The sequence below is a fragment of the Monodelphis domestica genome, chromosome 2 (assembly GCF_027887165.1).
Source record: "Monodelphis domestica isolate mMonDom1 chromosome 2, mMonDom1.pri, whole genome shotgun sequence".
Taxonomy (NCBI): Eukaryota; Metazoa; Chordata; class Mammalia; order Didelphimorphia; family Didelphidae; genus Monodelphis; species Monodelphis domestica.
The window spans coordinates 127081030-127100180 of record NC_077228.1 but is presented as its reverse complement, the minus strand read 5'-3'; the positions used below and the strand labels follow the sequence as shown (position 1 = coordinate 127100180).

Sequence of the window (19151 nt, the reverse complement as noted above, 5' to 3'; positions counted from 1 at the left end):
TTAGACAAACTACTTTATCAGCTATCTATAGGATGGGACTGGAAAGGGCAAAGCCTGGCAGGGAGATCAATTAGGAGGCTCCTATAAGAGTCAAGATGAAAAATAATGAGTCTGAATTAGAGTGCTTTGGTGAGAAGAGAAAAGCGAATGAATATAAAGATAGTCGTTGGAAATAAAGAAAACAAAATTAATCAACTGATTTCATATGTGGCTTGAGAGAGTAGGGACACAAGAATAAAGGCAAGCAGAAGAATCTAGGAACCTACAAGGATGGTAGTGTCCTGGACAAAGTAAGTTAAATTTAAGACATTAAATTTAAGTTGTCCTTAGGACATGCAGTTAAAATCAGTGACAGGAGTCAAACAAAGAACTCAGGAGAGTTTAGGGCAGGACATAGAGACATAGGAGGCAATTGCATTGATATGATAATTAAATCTATCAGAATGCCAAATAAGAAAGTATAAGGAAAGAACAGGAAAACAAAAACAAAAACAAAAAACAAAGCACTGGCTGACAGACACCTACTTACTGCTATGGGCACCTTTCTCAAATTTCCAGTGACACAAAACGGGGTGTGTGGGGGGGTGACTAATCCTATGAATGATAAAATCACTTCTAAATTATCCTGACAGGCTAAAGAACTGGACTAAAGCTAATATTATTAAATTTAATTAGTGTCTTATACCTGGGCTTTAAAAAAAAATCACAAGTTGAGGGGAAGCATAATGAACATTAAAGCAAAAATAAATCTGGGGGAATATAAATTCAATGAATCAACAGTGTGAAATGGTAGTCATGTCTTAGGCTGCTTCAAGAGAGAAATAATGTCCAGGAATGAATGAGGTGATAGACTGGCTATACTCTATCCCCAACACACCACCTCTAAAACCTTTTGCCCAGTTCTTAGCACATTTTAAGAAAGCTAATAAACTGAAAAGCGTACAGCAGGGCAATAAGAACCACAAAAAGCTACAAGTTCATGCCATATAATGATTAATTTTTAATTAGCCAGGAATACTTGGTCTAGGGAAGAAAGTAAGTGTAGATGATGGAGATGTTCAAGTATTTGAAGAGTTATCAAAGAATTAACTTGCCCACAGACCACACAACTAGGAAATGGAATAATTAGTCTCCTCACAACCATTTTCCAATATGCTCTCCACAAAGCTTCCAAATTTAATTCCTAAAGATAGACCTGGACATATTTCTCTGCTCAAGAACTTTCAAGTGGCTCCCTCTTGCCTCTCAGATAAAAATATAAATTGGCCTGTTTGCTATTTCACATATATAATATTCCATCTACAGTCTGTGTTTTGACCCAGGTTCTCTACTCAACCCTGTACTCTTAAAAGTCTTTAATAAATGCTTGTCAATTTCTTGCTCTTCTCTCCTCTCCCTGCATCTTCTATTGCCCTCACATCAGTATTACTTGGTATATAGTTTCAATTTTATTTTCAGTATTTATGTAGTTCTAGCCCTACCTCTCTAATTCCCAAAAAGGGATGTAATCTTCAAATTAGAAAGGGATTCCTTCTTGTTTTTATACTCCTAACACCTAGCACAGTGCCTGGGAAAGAGCTGGCATTCATAAAAACTTATTAAATGTTTCAGAGGCAAATTTAGGTTCGATTTAAAGAAAAACATGCTCACAATTAGAAATATCTCAAACTAGAATGGGCTACCTTAGAAGGTACTAGGTGGCTCACTGAATAAAGTGCTGAACCTGGAGTCAAGAAGCCCTGGGTTCAAATCCTCCTTCTTCCAACACTAACTAGCTTCAGAGCAATAAGAAAATAATTTAAAACTTGCTTGCCTCAGTTTCCCTGTCTGAATAACAATACTATAATTACATCTCAGGTTGTTATGATGTGATCCTTCAAATGAGATATGTGTAAAAGGCTTTGCAAGTCTTAAAACTATTAAATGTTAGCTATTATATAGGGTTTATGATCCCTGGGTTTTTTAAGCAAGGCTGTTTGACTTTCTTTAGGGGATTCCTGTTCTGGTAGATGTCTCTAAGGACTCTTCCAACCCAAGATTCTATGAGGTTCAGATAATGGGATCATAGCTCTAATGCTGTAAAAGACCAGGAAAAAGGCTGAGAGAAGTTAAGAGAAATTTGTTCAGGGGTGACACCTAGTAACTGTTTGACAAAGAATTCAAATTCAGTTCATCCTGACTCCAAGTCTAGCACTTTAGCGTCTGAGTCAACAAGCTCCAAGTTTAGCACTCATTTCACTACTAAACAGGTTCAGATCCCACTGCTCCCGACTAGAGCTGGAACTGAGAGCAGAGAACTTTGGCCACTGAATCTCACCACTTCTTTCTATTTCTATGCAGAATCTCAGGAACCTTTGTAAAAATAATGGTCAATGAACTGATTATTAATTATAAACTGATTAGATACTCTGCTTGCTGCGATTACAAAGTATCTTCAATTTTTATCAGTGAAGTGAAACTCATAAATGAAATTCTCTTCAGGACCAGGTGCAAGGATGCTAAGGAGACTCTTGCTATATAAAAATAAAGTATTTATTGAGAATATAAGGATTAGATAAATGTCTAACTCTAAGGGGGATTCTAACGCTACCCAAATAAAATTCCCTGGTTCCACAAGGAACCACTCCTCCTGTTTCCACAGGCTACATTGATCAATCCTGATCTGACTAACCCAAATTTTTACTATTCCAAAATAAACTAAACACTATTATCCTTATACTTCTTAACTTTGGCTCCAAGTTATAAAAATAACAAAGGCTAGCTGGATGAGCCTCAGCAAGAACCAAGTTAGGACTCTGAGTCTTAGCATACTCAGAGTCCAAACCAAAGACCAGGTCTTTCTTTGGTCTTCTCAGATATTAAAACAATTTATGTAGCAGCAATAGATAGTCACTAGTGTTTCCCAAGTTGGAAAAGGAAAATCACTTAGCTCCTTCAGGTTTTTCCCTCCTTTCCTTCTACCTCAGACAGTGAGGAAAGAGAAGGAAAGGGATCACCTCTTCCCAGCACTCTGAGAGAAAGTAACTGATATTCCCTCAGAGTAACTACCACTCCCAAAGACCAACTGCCACAGAAAAACCGTTAAAACCTCCCACACACTATCAATATTTGAAATTGACTGACACTCTTTCTTAGATCTCCTTCAACTCCAATTCTTTCTCAAGCCAGCTTCTCTATTTATCTCTAAACTACTATATGTAAAAATTAAAATGAATATACAATAACTCCAAATATTATATAAGATTTATTAATAATCATTAGAAGTAACAAAATAAAAACACATACCTATGGCTAATCTACCTGCTCAAACACTCCGCCTCCACCAAAGTCACAACCCAGGAAGGAAAGAGAGTTAAACACGAAATTCCACCCAATTCTGTCTATATCAGCAGATAATGATAGGAAATGAGTGGGCTCCTGGGTAATGTAGTACAAAGGCACAAGATTTCTAATAACACATATAATAAGACCCAATTTCCAATAGCATACTTATAACTTTTAGGTTTGATATACAAGGTATACAAGAGATTGCAGGTAGACATTTATACTTTTTCCCCCTTAGGAGCTGTAACTAAGATAGAGATAACCAATCCTTCCTAGTGGTGGTCTTTTTTTTTTCTCTCTGTATGCAAAGGAAATGTACTTAATAATTGCTTTAGATAATCAGAGTATAATATGAAGGTATTTGTCACCTAGAAATGAAGGGAAAAAAAGTTGGAGAAGGAGGCACAGAATGGAACATGGTTAAGATAACAGGAACACCATGGATTTTGTCTTGGGGAGAGTAGCAGCAACTACCAAGTGACAAAAATGGTGTTGTTACCTTATCCTATGCATTCTATATCAATCATTCCATATTCTGTACAGGATGTTTCACTGGTGCTCATGACAATACTGAGGCATTGCAAGACTAATTCATTAAAGATTCAATTATTTCACTATATTTTATTTATTGTCAGAGAAGTTTATCAAACCTTTAAAAAAAGTATTTCAAAAAGGGTTTAAAAAACTTCAGTTAAAGAATTCAATTTATCAAGATAATCTTGATATCAAAATAAACTCATCAACATCATTCCATGTCTATTCTAATTAATATTTTGCAATAGTGATACTTGTAAGTATCTAGAGTTATAACTATGATACTCTAGTCCTCTACTACCATCACAGTAGCAATCTGTTCTGCTCTTGTCACATGGTCTCCTCTACCAATTACCACTAAATTTGGAATATTTAAAGCTGAGGACCTCTTTAAATTTCAACTTTTCTTTTGAAAGGAATGAAAGTGCTCCCATGGGATAATAGTGTTAAATTAAGATGTCATTACATATGCTTTCTGAGCAGAGCTACAGGAGATATAGCAAATATAGTCTTGTTTCCAGAAACCTGTCCTACAAACCTCTAAATCTTTAAAGTGGGATGGTAATATACTTCATGTCTTGGGCAACATTCTTTGCTATTTTAAGCAACACAAAACCATGAAAGACTCTGTAAGCTACAGTTAAATGAAAAGCACATTTATCTGCTAGTACTTTACATCCTAAAGATAGCTATGTAATTTACCAAAAATGAAGAAATGCCTGATGGGACCCCGTTAAATTGGATGATTATCAAGTGATATGTCAATAACATTAAGTTATATTTTTCATGTACACCCAGAACAATTTTTAATTATCTTTTAATTATCTTTTAATTATGTCTTTTAATTATCCAAAGAACATGGAGTTTGTATTCTTTGATTTTTCTACATAAGTTATAGTTATGATTAGAGATAATCATGGCTTGATATTATCCACAATTTCAGCTAACCTGGATTGATTTAGTAACAGTGAAATTTTTGTTTATTCCTGAATAGGATACTCAAAGTTGCTATCTGTATTATGTTTAAACCTTTAGAAACATACTAACTCACTACAGTGAGACATAAATTACTTCATAACTCAGAAATATCAACTTCACTGAAATACTTCAAGCTACATTCTAAATAAGTCTACTATTGAACTTTTCATATTTGCTTTTCAGGTCAATAACTTTTGAGTTGACTGATTTTAACCAAATTTGTGTCTATATCTAAATAAATTTATTATGAAGGTTAATTTACTATGATAAAACCTAAGATTTCATATTTGCCTACCGATCATTACAAAGCGTCTCAAGAGGACAGAAATCAAAATTGAATGAATAAGGGGGCTCTCCCACTAGCCACAGCCTTAAAAGTAGGCAGTGTTTTGGGGATTTCCATGTTATAAGGAGGCAAAACTACACTTACCAAAGTGCAAGCCGATCACTCCTCACCCACACCACCTACCGCATCAGAGTTGGAGCAAGCGCTAGGACAATCTCTAAATTCTTGGGGGCTGGCTGAGGCCACCACAGACTTATCCCTGAGGGTGGTGCAAGGCCTTGGCAGCAAAATGTGAGAACTGAGGCTGAGGAGTGAGGAGCCTGGACAGCAGAGAACAGAACCTGGGAAGAAGTGAGGCTGAGTAGGGGATGGAAAGATAGCCTCAGGGTAAAACAATTTAAAGCCCGCACTACACGAAGAACATAACAGATTTACCTGCCCTCACTCAGACTTCTGACTAGGAAGGGAAGATACTACCAAGGCAAAGCTCTGCAAGACAGAAGTTAAGAAAGCAATCAATATGCAGAAACCCAAGTCCACTAGTGACAAAAGAAATAAGTAGCAGCAAAAAAAGCTCTTGATTCAATAATTTCTATGAAGAAAAAGAGCAAAGTACAGAAATGACAGCAGAGAGTGAGTGACAAGCAGCAAATACATCCAAACCTCCCCCTCCCCAAATGGAAATTGGTCACAAGCTCTTAAAGAACTCAAAAAAGAGTTCAAGAACCAAGTAAGAAAGATAGAAGAAAAGTGAGGAAAAAAAATGGAAGTCATACAAAAAGAAAATATCAGCTTAAAAGACAGAAAGAAGAAAGGGTAGGACTAAAAGAGGAACTCAAAATGATGGGGAATACACAGATGATAATCATAACTCTGAATGTGAATGGGATGAACTCACCCATGAAACAGAAACAGATAGCAGAATGGATTAAAAACCCAAAGTCTACTATATGTTGCCTACAAGAAACACAGATGACGCAGGCAGACACATATAAGGTAAAGGTAAGAGGCTGGAGCAGATTTTATTGGGCATCAATTGAGAAAAAGAAGGCAGAACTCACAATCATGATATTTAACAAAGCCAAAGTAAAATTAGATCTGATTAAAAGAAATAAGGAAGGTAATGACGATCTCGATAAAAGGCAGTATAGACAATGAGGAAATATCAGTAATAAGCATATATGCACCAAATGGTATAGCACCCAGATTTTTAAAGGAGAAACTATTAGAGCTTAAGGAGGAAATAGACTGTAAAACTATACTAGTGGGAGACCTCAATCTTCATCATTCAGATTAAGAGAAATCAAATCAAAAAATAAATAAGAAAGAGATGTGAATGAAATCTTAGAAAAATTGGTTAACAGATATAAAGAAAAGTAAATAGGGATAAAAAGAAATACACCTTCTTTTCAGCAGTACATGGTACATTCACAAAGACTGATCATGTATTAGGGCATAAAAACATTGTAAATAATCACAAAAAAGTAAAAATAATAAATGTAACTTTTTCAGATCACAATGCAATAAAAATTATAATTAGTAAGGGTAGATGGAGAGGCAAATAAAAAATTAATTGGAAATTAAATAATATGATTCTCCAAACTGGTTGGTTAAAGAACAAATCATAGAAACAATGATTTCATTGAAGAGAATGATAATGAGGAAATGAAATATCAAAATTTGGGGGATAAAGCAAAAGCAGTACTAAGAGGAAAATTTATATCCCCTAAATGCCCATATTAACCAGAAAGAGAAAGAGGAGATTAACGAATTGGGCAGGCAACTAAAAAAACTAGAAAAAGAACAAATTAAAAACCCTCAGATAAAGAACAAGTTGGGAATCCTAAAAATCAGAGTAGAAATTAATAAAATTTAAAGTAAAAGAACTACTGAACTAATAAATAAGGCAAGAAGCTGGTACTTTGACAAAGTAAATAAAATAGACAAAAGAACTGGTCAATCTAATAAAAAAAAAGGAAAGAAAAAAACCAAATTAACAGTATCAAAGATGAAAAGGGAGACCTCACCTCTAATGAAGAGGAAATTAAGGCAATCATTAAAAACTATTTTGCCCAATTATATGGCAACAAATATGGGAATGTAGGTGAAATGGATATTTACAAAAAATATACAATGCCTAGATTAACAGAAGAGGAAATAGAATACTTAAATAATCCCATATGAGAAAAAGAAATTGAACAAACCATCAAAGAACTCCCTAAGAAAAAATAGCCAGGGTCAGATGGATTCACAACTGAATTCTATCAAACTATCTATGAAATAGGCAAAGGAGGAGTCTTACCAAATTCTTTTTATGATACAAATATGGTACTGATTCCTAAGCCAGGAAGACAAAAACAGAGAAGGAAAACTATAGACTAATATCCTTAATGAACACAGATGCAAAAGTATTAAATAAAATACTAGCAAAAAGGCTACAAGTTATCACAAAGATTATTCACTATGACCCGGTGGGATTTATACCAGGAATGCAAAGATGGTTTAATATTAAGAAAACCATCCACATAATTGCTCATATCAACAACAAAACTAATAGAAATCACATGATTATCTCAACAGATGAAAAAAGCCTCTGACAAATTACAACACTCATTCCTATTGAAAACACTAGAAAGTACAGGAATAGAAGGGCCTATTCTCAAAATAATAAGCAGTATTTATTTAAAACCATCAGCAAATATCATTGTGAATCTTAAAACTTCTTAGACTCTACCTTAGAACATTTGGTTAAGGCTATTCCCCATTTAAACAATGGAGGTAGTTGGTCAGGAATGTATTGGGAACTCTAACATTACTCCATTCATACTTAAGCATACTTTAGGGGAAGATAAAGTTGTACACTCCTGATGAAACAATGAGAAAAAGTCCCCAACCCATACTTATTGTAAAGCTAGAACCTTAAATTAGGCCTATTTTTAGATCTAATACGAAAGGGTGCTAAGTACCTATGAAGGTCAAATTAATCACTAAAAGGTCAAACAACTTAGGTGCGAAGTACTCAGAAGATATAATCTACCCAGAGAAGGTGAGAACTAAAGAGTGGTGAAAACTAAGAATGGGCAGTCCTAGGAAAAGCATCTACTGTGATTGGTAGAAGTGAAAATTTAGGGGAGGTGACACAAGAGAAAATTTTCTTTAAAAGGAAGGAGCTTGAGGCCTCTGAAGTTAGTTCAGCTTTAGAAGCTGAATAGGAGCTGGTTTCTCTGAACCTACATCTTTCTTGGAATGATCTTGTGGTGAGTGATTAAGGACTGACTAGTCTCCCTTAAAACTCTGGCCTAGGCCCTTTCCTACTATTTCCTCTGCCCCCCTCTCTCTCTCTTTCTTTAATTCCTTCATTTATATTAACTAAAATTTCCATATAACCCAGTTGACTTGGGTATTTCATATCTGGGAATTTTTCCCATGGTGACCACTTATTTTTGATTTAACTCAATACACTAAAAATTATCTTTACAGTTTTTGGCAATTCAAAGTCACTGAACCCACATTTTCGCGGTCACATCAGCTACAATGGGGATAAATTAGAAGCCTTCACAATAAGAGCGAGTGAAGCAGGGATGCTCATTATCACCACTACTATTTAATATTGAACTAGAAATGCTAGCAGTAGCAATTATAGAAGATAAAGAAATTGAAGGGATCAAAGTAGGCATAAAGAAACCAAACTATCACTCTTTGCAGATGACATGAGGATTTACCTAGAGAATACAAGAAAATCGACTAAAAAACTAGCAGAAACAATCAATAACTTTAGTAAAGTTGTAGGATACAAAATAAACCCACATAAATCATCAGCATTCCTATGTTTCCAACAAAACCCAGCAGCAAGAGTTAGAGAAACTCCTTTCAAAATTACTCTAGACAAGATAAAATATCTGGGAATCTACTTGCAAAGATAAATTCAGGAATTATATGAACATAACTACAAAATACTCTTCACACAAATAAAACTAGAACTAAACAACTGGAAAAACATCAATTGCTCATGGATAGGACGAGCTAATATAATAAAAATGACAATCCTACCTAAATTAATTTACTTATTCAGTGCTATACCTATCGAACTACCAAAACACTTTTTTATAGAAAAGACAGTATGGGAGAATTAGTTCAACATCTTATATCCTATACCAGATTAACTCAAGATTGGGTAAATGACTTAAACATAAAGAGAGAAACCATAAACAAATTAGGTGAACATAGAATAGTATATCTGTGAGATCTATGGGAAAGGAAGGAATTTAAGACCAAGCAGGAGACAGAGATTACTACAAAATGTAAAATGAAAAATTTTGATTAAATTAAATTTAAAAGTTTCTGTACAAGCAAAACCAATGCAACCAAAATTAGAAGGGAAGCAATAAATTAGAAAAAAACTATTTTTATAACAAAAACCTCTGACAAAGGATTCACTTCTCAAATTTATAAGGAGCTAAGTCAATTGTACAAAATAATCAAGCCATTCCCCAATTGACAAATGGTCAAGAGACATGAATAGGCAGTTTTCACATTATCAAAACTATCAATAATCACATGAAAAAGTGTTCTAAATCTCATATAATTAGAAAAATGCAAATCAAAACAATGCTGAGATATCACCTCACATCTAGCAGATAGGCCAATATGACAGTAAAGGAAAATAATAAATGTTGGAGAGGATGTGGCAAAATTGGGACATTAATGCATTGCTGGTTGAATTGTGAATTAATCCAGTCATTCTGGAAGGCAATTTGGAATTATGCCCAAAGAGCTTTAAAAGATTGCCTGCTCTTTGATACAGCAATACCCCTGCTGGGCTTGTACTGTGAACTTGGAAATTACTCCACCTTAATTAGACATACTTTAGGGGAAGATAAAGTTGTAAACTCCTGATTGAACAATGAAGGTACTTAACTCATACTTTATAGTGAAGCTAAAACTTAAGCTAAGTCTTATTTTTAGATCTAATACAAAAGAGTATTAAGTACCTATAAAGGTTAAATTAATCACAAAAAAGGTCAAGTAACTAACAAAAGGTAAGTTTAACAAAGAAGTGTGAAGTACCTCAGAAGATATAATCTAACCAGAAAAAGTGATCTCTCTCTCTCTCTCTCTCTCTCTCTCTCTCTCTCTCTCTCTCTCTCTCTCTCTCTCATAATAGGGAAAAATACACGTACAAGAATATTTATAGCCTTGCTCTTTGTGGTGGCAAAAAATTGGAAAATGAGGGAATGTCCATCAATTGGGGATTGGCTGAACAAATTGTGGTATATGATGGTGATGGAATATTATTGTACTGTAAGGATTGAAGACCTGGAGGCTTCCCATATGAACTGGGAGAACCTCAACAAACTGATGCAGTGAAATAAACAGAACCAGAACATTGTACACAGAAAGTAAAACAATGGTGGACTTTGCTACTAATAACAATACAACAAGCCAGGACACTCCTGAAGAACGTATGTAAAAGAATACTATCCACATTGAGGGAAGGAACTTTGGTAGTGGAAATGCAAAAGCAAAACATCTGACATCACTTATCAAATGTATATATGGGTATGTGATTTGGGGTTTAGATCTTAAAAAAATATCACTCTATAATAAAAAATTAATGATATCGAAACAGGTATCAAGTGACAACATTTGTATAACCCAGTAGAATTGCTAGTCAGCTCTGAGAGGGGGGAACGGAAAGAAAATGAATCATGTAAACATGGAAAAATTCCTAAAAATTAACCACTTAAGTCTAGTGGCAACACAAGTCAGTACAACTGATGATGCCCATGGATGTAGTGGATGACCTTTGTATTTCTGATGTCTAACCGAGTGCTAAACTCTCCACTACAAGGCTTTACATTAGCCTCCTTCATGACTGCTGGAACAAACTGTTCTTATCTACTCATTCCACAGGAGGAAGTCTTCAAACGCTTGGGGTGGGAATCTCCATTATTCACTGATGGGTTTGAGGTCTGTCAATTACCCTCTGCCTGGTTTAGCCAATCTGCCAGGTCAGTTTTAGAGGAGTGTGGATGCTGCTCATGCTACAGCTTCTTGAAGCCATAGGGCAGAAATGAATGACAGATAGATACCAAAGGTGGATAAGTAGCCCTGAAAGGGGCTTGGCAAGCCCTCACACCAGAGGAACTAGTCCTCCCTGCACACCAAACCCCAGGCAGATTTCTAAGACTTTAAATTATAATCAGTAGTGGGCCCTCCCAATGTCAGTAGTCTTATTCTTAAGACTCATTTCTCTGGTCCAACCATACCATACCAGAAAAACACAAGTTATTCCCCACATCCTCCTTACATAGTTTTTGTTCTATTTCTATTCTTAATTGTCCTTTCATACATAAAAGTACATCTCTTGTGAAAAAAATTAAACATAAAACAAAAATTAAGTTTTTAAAATATTACTATTCTCAGAGATGCACATTTTAATTACAGAAGCAGGAAAAGATGCTTTGGAAGTTAATAACATATTGTGACATGTTATAAAATGTTAAACTGCTAGGTCATTTAAAGCAAAATATTATGTTATATGTTATCTGAAAATTGAAGCAAACACAAAAGCAGATATCACTGAAGTCATCAGTTCACCAGAAAGAAAAAGGTGCCAGCCATCCTAGGACTAGTGAACTGAATACCAAAGGAAGTACAAGGACACAATTAAAATAACAAGCTCAGACAATAAAGGGATCAGATACCTAGTCTCCTGGTCCAATCAACAAACATATACTGGAAACATTGAGAAAGGCAAATGTGTCCTGAGTCTTCAGAGCCCACATTTTCATGGTGGAAATATCACTCTCCCTTTCCTTCCCTCTCACTTTAAATAGAAAGTAATCTCAGAGGGAAAGCACTAGAATTAAATGGAAGCAGGAAAAACTGCATGCTAGAGGAAAATTTAAGGTGAACCTTAAAGGAAGCCAAGAGGGCAAGAAGAGGAAGAGCATTCCAGATGACAGCCAGTGAAAAGGGACCAAGTCAAAATTAGGAGATGGGATATCATGTACAGAAAATTGGAAGAAGGCCGGTGTCTCTAGATTATAGAATACACTGAAGAGAATAATGTGTAATAACACTAGAAATGTAGAAGGGGAATAGTTGTAAAAGATTTTAAATGTATTTTATATTTGATACTGGAAGTAAGAGGGAGCCATTGGAGTCTACTGAGTAGGTGGGTGGTATTGTTAGACCAACACTTGAGGAAGATCATTTGGCAGTTAAGTGGAAAATGGACTGGAATAGGGAAGAGATTTGAAAGAGGGAGGCCAACCAGAAAGCTAAAGCAAAAATCCAGACAAATTGTTAAGGACCTGTACCAATATGGCAGCTATGTCAAAAAAGAAGAAATATACATGAGAGATGTTTTGAAGGTAGAATCTTTAGGACTTGGCAACAGACAGGATAGATGGGATGAGACAATGAGGATGGTATCTACATTTTGAGCAGTGGTTTTTATAATAATAGGGAATTTTGGACAATGGAAAAGTTTGTAGAGAAAAATCAAGAGTTCTATTTTGGACATGTTAGTATAGACTCACATGACTCCTAAAGAAATCTTTTAAAACCAAGACAATACAGATGAAGGCACCTTCACCAAGAAAGCCCAGAAACAATTTCCAATAACAAGCATTATAATTTCCCAACAAGCACATATCTTTATATCACATCCATCACTGAATAGGGTACATAGCTAACTCTGCTCTTATTAGGTTCTTTAAAAATACAGATTAATTATCCAAGAGAAGATGCCATAGGCTACTTTCTTGGTTTTCAGACAATAATAGTAGATTTCTTAGGAGGCCATATAGTAAAGGTGACAGTATGAATCAAAGAACAGAATGTTAGACTAAAGAATACCTAGATTCAAATCTAACTTTGACTCTGAGTCTCAGTTTCTTTGTAAAAGTGGGGATGATAAAAACAATAGTATCAGAGTTGTTGTAATGATCAAATGAAATAATGTAAAGCATTTCATATACCTTAATATGTCTGTGCACTCTAGAACCTTAGAATAATGTTGGGTATTGGTACTACTGGTATTATTGTCCTCATTTTTATAGATTAAAAAATTAAGGTTCAGAGATTAAACATCAAAGGTCAGATAAGAATCTAGACCTTTCTCACTCCAAATCTGGCACTCTAGATATATATAGACAGACAAGAGAAACAGAAAGATATATTCATGTATATCCATATACATATGTCAGTTATTCTTCTCTGGAGAAAAACTAGGAAGTAGTCACAAAGAGATCAGAGTAGCATACTGAAGGCAATAGACTTCTACACTCAGAACCAGAGGGGAATTTTTTTTTTATTTTGCCAAAATGAATTCATCAGAAACATAACTTAAAGTGAACTAGCATCTAACTCAGACTAGAATGAATTAGCTGACCACAGAAAATCTCTAACAGAAAAAAACAGAGTTTAAGAAAGAACAAGGTCTAATTTCCTGTCATTGATGAGACCAGGATTACTTGTCTTTATAACACAAATTGTTCTCCTTTCTATAGTATATATTTGCAAAACTTAAAGAAACAAAAGCTCTAAAGAAGGGTAACATGCCATTTGCTGAAACATAACAAGAAATAATCTCAACTCAAAAGATGGAGCTCAGGACAGAGGGTACAGAGAATCACCAAAAGAAAAAAAAATCTAGTTGGTCATGCTGAGACAAGTATTAGTATGCTACATGCTGGGACTCAGTAGTAGTAGAATACAGTCAGAAAAAAAAAATGAAGGGATGAATAAGAAGTCATTTTAGGACAGCAATAAGAGTTTAATGTAAATTCTTAATGATTTGGAGTTTTGATCCTCAAACGGATTATTTCTCCAAATTTTCTAGAGACCTCATTCATATCTTAGTTATGAATTCTGTTTACAAAGGAGGTTGGTAGGAGGGGGAAAAGCCTCACCTCTGCCACCTCTTCTTACTTCAACATTTCAGTTACTCAAGGTTATGTCAATGCAGAACTCCCTCTAGTAACACAAACTGCAAGCCCAATACCATTAGGAGAAGGTCTTCAAGAGTTGGTGTGGTTGAAAAATTTATCTCTCCAGTCAACCTTGTGATAAGCCTCTTCAAACTTAGCTAGGCTGGTCCTAGAAAAATAGAAATGCAGTCATCACTGGGTCTGTACTGGAAAACTTCCCAGCTAGAAGTGTCAGAGCTTGAGCTTCACTGGAGAGATCAGCTTTAAGAACTCAGGGTCACCTATACAATCAGCTTTAAAAACTTCCTCTTGTTCTCAATAAATATTTGTTAACTGAATGCAAAATTTCACAAAAGAAAGATCAGAAAGTGGAAAGTCAGAAAACTAGGAAATAACAGTAACTTAGATTTGGATTATTCCAAATTTAACATCTGGCATATACTAAAAATGAAAATACAGTGAAAATCTATTTTGATTTCCCTCTTATTGTTTAAATTCCAGGTGATCTGTCTATTCTCTATATTTTAAAAAATGCAACTAAAAAAAACATTACACATAATATTCAAGTAAGACATATAACAAATTGAAGGTTCACATTATTTTAATTTAAATAAGGAAACTGATTGAGAAATTAAATAATTTCTTCAAATTAAATAATTTCTTCAAGTTCACAGGTAATGAAATGAGTATTCAATCAATAAATACTTATTAAATACTGTGAGCCAGACACTATTAGGTTCTGGGGATAACAAAGACAAAAAGTGATATAGTCCCTTGCCCTCAAGCAGATTACATTTCTTTTTAAAAAATGTTATTGATATCTTTTGTTTTGTATTATCTACATTGCCCTCCCCATTTACTCCCACAGAATTATCCTTTAAAATAAAAAATTGTTTGTTTTTAAACTTGGCAAAACTGATCAATATATTGAAAAATTTGACATAATATACAATGTTCTAGCCCCATCATCCTCCTATCACCATAAAGAAGCAAGGGAAGATACCTTCTCATCTTTATTTTGAGGCCATTCAGTTCTAAACACTGTATTGCTCTTCCATTTACATTGTTATGGGTCACTGTGTATAAAGTTTTACTAGTTCTGCTTAATTCACTTTGCATATATTCATAAGTCTTTCCACAGCCCATATTCATATTTATTATTTCTTATAACATAGTAATATTATATTATATTCAAGTAACACAACTTGTTTAGTCATTCCTTAATCAATAGGAACCAACTTTTTGCCACAAAGCACAAAAAGTGCTGCTTTAAATATTCTGGCTATATAAGACCTTTCTTTTTGTCACTGACTTCTGTAGAAATTAGAAATTTACATTCTAAGGGAGTTAGACAACATGCACACACACACATAAATGATATCAAATATTTTGTATACAAAGTAATTTTAGGAAGGAAAAGGCACTAATGTAGGAGAGGCAGAAGTGGAGAGGCCAATAGGAAGAGGAAAGGTCTCATGAAGAAGTTGGCACTTGAGTTGTCTTGAAGGATGTCAGGGATTCCAAGAGGCTGGGCAAAGAGGAAGCATATTACAGACACCAGGGGAAAGCAGCCTATGCAAGATGGCAGCTGGAGTATCAAGTCAGGAACAGCAAAAAAGTCAGTTTAACTGGAGTGAAATATTTAACTAGACTGAAGTGAATTTCCCCAAGGAGATGATGTTTCTTCATTCTTTCTGATCCCTAGTATGTCTAGCTAGGTGTCATAATGGGATATGGTGCTAAACTTGGAAACAGAAAACCCTAAGTTCAAATTCTATCCCAGACACTATGCGACCCTGGGCAAATCACTTAACCTCTCAGCTTCTATTTTCTCATGTGTTCAAAAGGGTTAATAAAACGCCTACTTGTTTTTTATATTTTTTAAAAATGCATATATTAACTATCCACTTTTCACCTAACTTTGGGTGACCATGGGTAAGTCACATTACCTCTATGAATCTGTTTCATCATCTATTAAAATGAGGAGGTTTTACTAGGTGACCTGTCAAATTGCTTCCAGATCTAAATTCTATAAAATTTATAGAACTAGAATCCTGGAGGTAGAATTAAGAGTTAAAAAAGGACCCCCCACCATCATTTAGATAAAAGCTCTCATTTCACATATGAGGAACCATGGTTCAGAATATGTGGGCAATCTGTACCAGGTCACCTGGGTTTAAAAAAAAAAGACAAATTCTGAAGTATCTGAATGATAAAGTTGAGTAGAATTTAGTCTCCTTAAAAAAATCTAGACTGAATACCTATTGTTTGCAGAGACTTGACTTGGGAATTAGAAGAAAAAATTGTTAGAAACAGTCAAGGAGAATAGCCCTCCCAAGTTTTGCACATTAAAAGTAGGTGAAATAAGAAGGTGAAAAAGGTAAATATTTATACCCCAAGTCCATCAATGAGGAAAAGAACAGAACTCTTTGAGCAAAGCTACATAGATATGTGGATATATGTAGAAGCTCATTTGGTTCCCAAATCTGCCTTGGATATCCTTTCATTCTTCCCTCTACATAAACTATTTAAAGTAGAATAAAATTCTTGCCAGTCATCCTTCATACTGCTCTCAAAGCTCGTGAAAGGGAAGGAGTTGGATGGATGTTGTGGTTCAAAACAACTTCTAACATTTATATAAGGCTCAAAGATTTTCAGAACACTTTATGCATATTATCAATCAACATTAGGCATTATGTAGGCACTGTGCAAAGAAAATGCTTACACCTCCACAGAATTTAAAAAAAAACATCTACTAGATTACATTTTAATATAGGCAAGGGTAAGAACACACAGAACTATATATGTTAAATACAATTTTAAATATGTTCCCATTCCCTTTGGAATGCAATAGTTATATAAATATGAAATTAAGAAATACATACATACCTAGAAAACAATACAAAATTGTTTGGGTGGAAGGGAACAGGCGGCTGGGAAGAAACCAAGAAAATCTTCCCATATACAAAAATGCCTGAGACCCACTTTAAAGATGAGGAAGCTGAGAGTGAAGGGGTTCAGCAACTCGCCGTGTCTGAGATTGGATTTTAACTCGGATCTTCCCTATACCAGGTCCAGCGCGTTGCCAACTGCTGTCTCCTAACTACCACAGCCGTCAAGATAACTGGTGGGCTTAGGGCCAGAACCCTTTTTTTTCCCATCAGACCCCCAAGCGCTGGCAAGGCAGGAGTCAGGAGGTCATCACATTAAACACCTAGACTCACCCCCGGTCTTTTTCTTCTCCCTCTTTCCCTTTTTCACTTCTCTCCTTCCCTCACTCCCACCCTGGGGTGGGAGAGGTTTTGGCCACACGGCCGCCCCCACCTCCTTCGTACCATCTCTCCAGGGCTCTGAGACCGGAGCCTTGCCCACGAAATCCTCTGGGGCCTGAGGAGTCCAGTGCCCGCCTCCCTCCCGACCTCTAGACCGTTACCGCGACCGCCGTGGAGATTGTCTTCCTCTTGCTCCGGCTCTGAGTCGGACGATGAAGCCGCCGCCGCCGCCGCCGCCACTATCTTCTTCATCTTTTTCCTCTTCCGTAACTTTTTCTGCTTCTTTCCAATGCCAACACGTGAGTCTGAAAGGGTCGCCGCCATTTTTTGGCCAAACGGAAGATCCCTGATACATTAGTCTCCCCTGGCGGAAGTGAGCGCCTTCAATTATTTACTTCCTGATAGTGTGGAGCCATAGACTACAGCAATTAGGTTCCGGAGGTGGTGGTGAGCTGGCTGGAGAAAGATGCGGCTGCGCACAGTGTTAATGTGTTACTCATTACTGGTTTTAATTTAACATAAAGGCTTCTGGCTCGAGCAGGGTGAACAAAGGTACATCCTCTGCCTTCCGTTATTCTAGTCTCTGTCCCCAAGCTGTACATTTATTCCATCAAATCATGCCCCTCTCTCATCACACCAATTCCTCTTCTCTATTTTCAAGAGGTTTTTTCCTGACTCTCCTCTTCCCCAAGCCAGTCAACTAACATTTATCAAACCGAATAACATTAAGTCAACTAACGTTTATTAATTATAAATAATAAAAGGTTAAATTTTATTTAGAAATTATTTTGGCCCTTTTTTACTTCACTAAACCTGCCCACTACTTTTTAGGTTTCCTTTGTGTATTTTCTCTCATTAAATGGTAAACTCCACCAGGGCAAGTACTTTTTTTTTTCATATTTGTAATCTCTGTGCTTATCGCAATGCCTGGCACTTAGTAGGTAGTTAACAAATACTGACTGTCTTATAATGTACTAGGCACTGGGCAAAGTGCAGATAGTAAAAAACAAAAGAAAAGAAAAGCCTAGTTCTTCTCTCAAGAAATTCACAGTTGAATGGGGGAAGCAACAAATAAGATGAATAGATTGGAGATAATCAGCTGAGGGAAGGCACTGGCTTTAAGAAGGTTGAAGAAGGATCCTTCTAGTGCCTTCCCTTTGGAATTACTTTCCATTTACACTATATATCTTGTAGGTGCAATGTTATTTGCATATTTTCTTCACAGTTAGATTATAAAGTCTTTGAAGGCAGAAAATGTTTTGCTTTGACTTTTTTTTTTTAACATTCTATTCTCAGCAGAAGGCCTAGGCTAATTGTTTGCTAATGTTCATCATGTCTGACTTTTCATAATCTGTGGATCATACTGCCCATGGGGTTTTCTTGGCAAAAATAATGGAGTGGTTTGCCATTTCATTCTTAAGTGGATTAAGATAAACAGAAGTTAAGTGACTTGCCCAGAATCACAAATCCAGTGAATGTCTAAGGTCAGGTTTTAATTCTAATCTTCCTGACTCCAAGGCTGAACCATCTAGCTGCCTCCTAGCTAATAGTAATTTTGAATGACTGACAGCTCTTGGCTTTTCTTTCCCTGACTTCTTCATTTAACTACCTATTTCACTGAGGTATAAAGTACTTTGCAAACTTAAAGTGCTATATAAATGCTAGCTATTATTATCATTATTCTGTTCTTCTTCCTTACGTTTCATCTTTTCTGTGTCTTCTTAGTCACTTCTCATCCCTTCTCTTCTCCTCCTTACTTCACTCTATTCTTCTCTCTTCTCCTGCTATTTTCTTAGTCTCCCATTTCTTTTTCTTCCT

General features: G+C 35.7%; 1 protein-coding gene across 1 annotated transcript in view; it reads right to left on the bottom strand.

The window, feature by feature from the left end:
• RRP15 (ribosomal RNA processing 15 homolog) overlaps positions 1 to 18270 on the bottom strand; it is a 43385-nt gene extending 25115 nt beyond the window's left edge. The window contains exon 1 of the mRNA XM_007481413.3: positions 17495 to 18270. Coding sequence (XP_007481475.1) covers positions 17495 to 17657 — 163 coding nt within the window. The 5' untranslated portion in view covers positions 17658 to 18270. The remainder of the gene's footprint in view (positions 1 to 17494) is intronic.
• Positions 18271 to 19151: the final 881 nt, after the last annotated feature.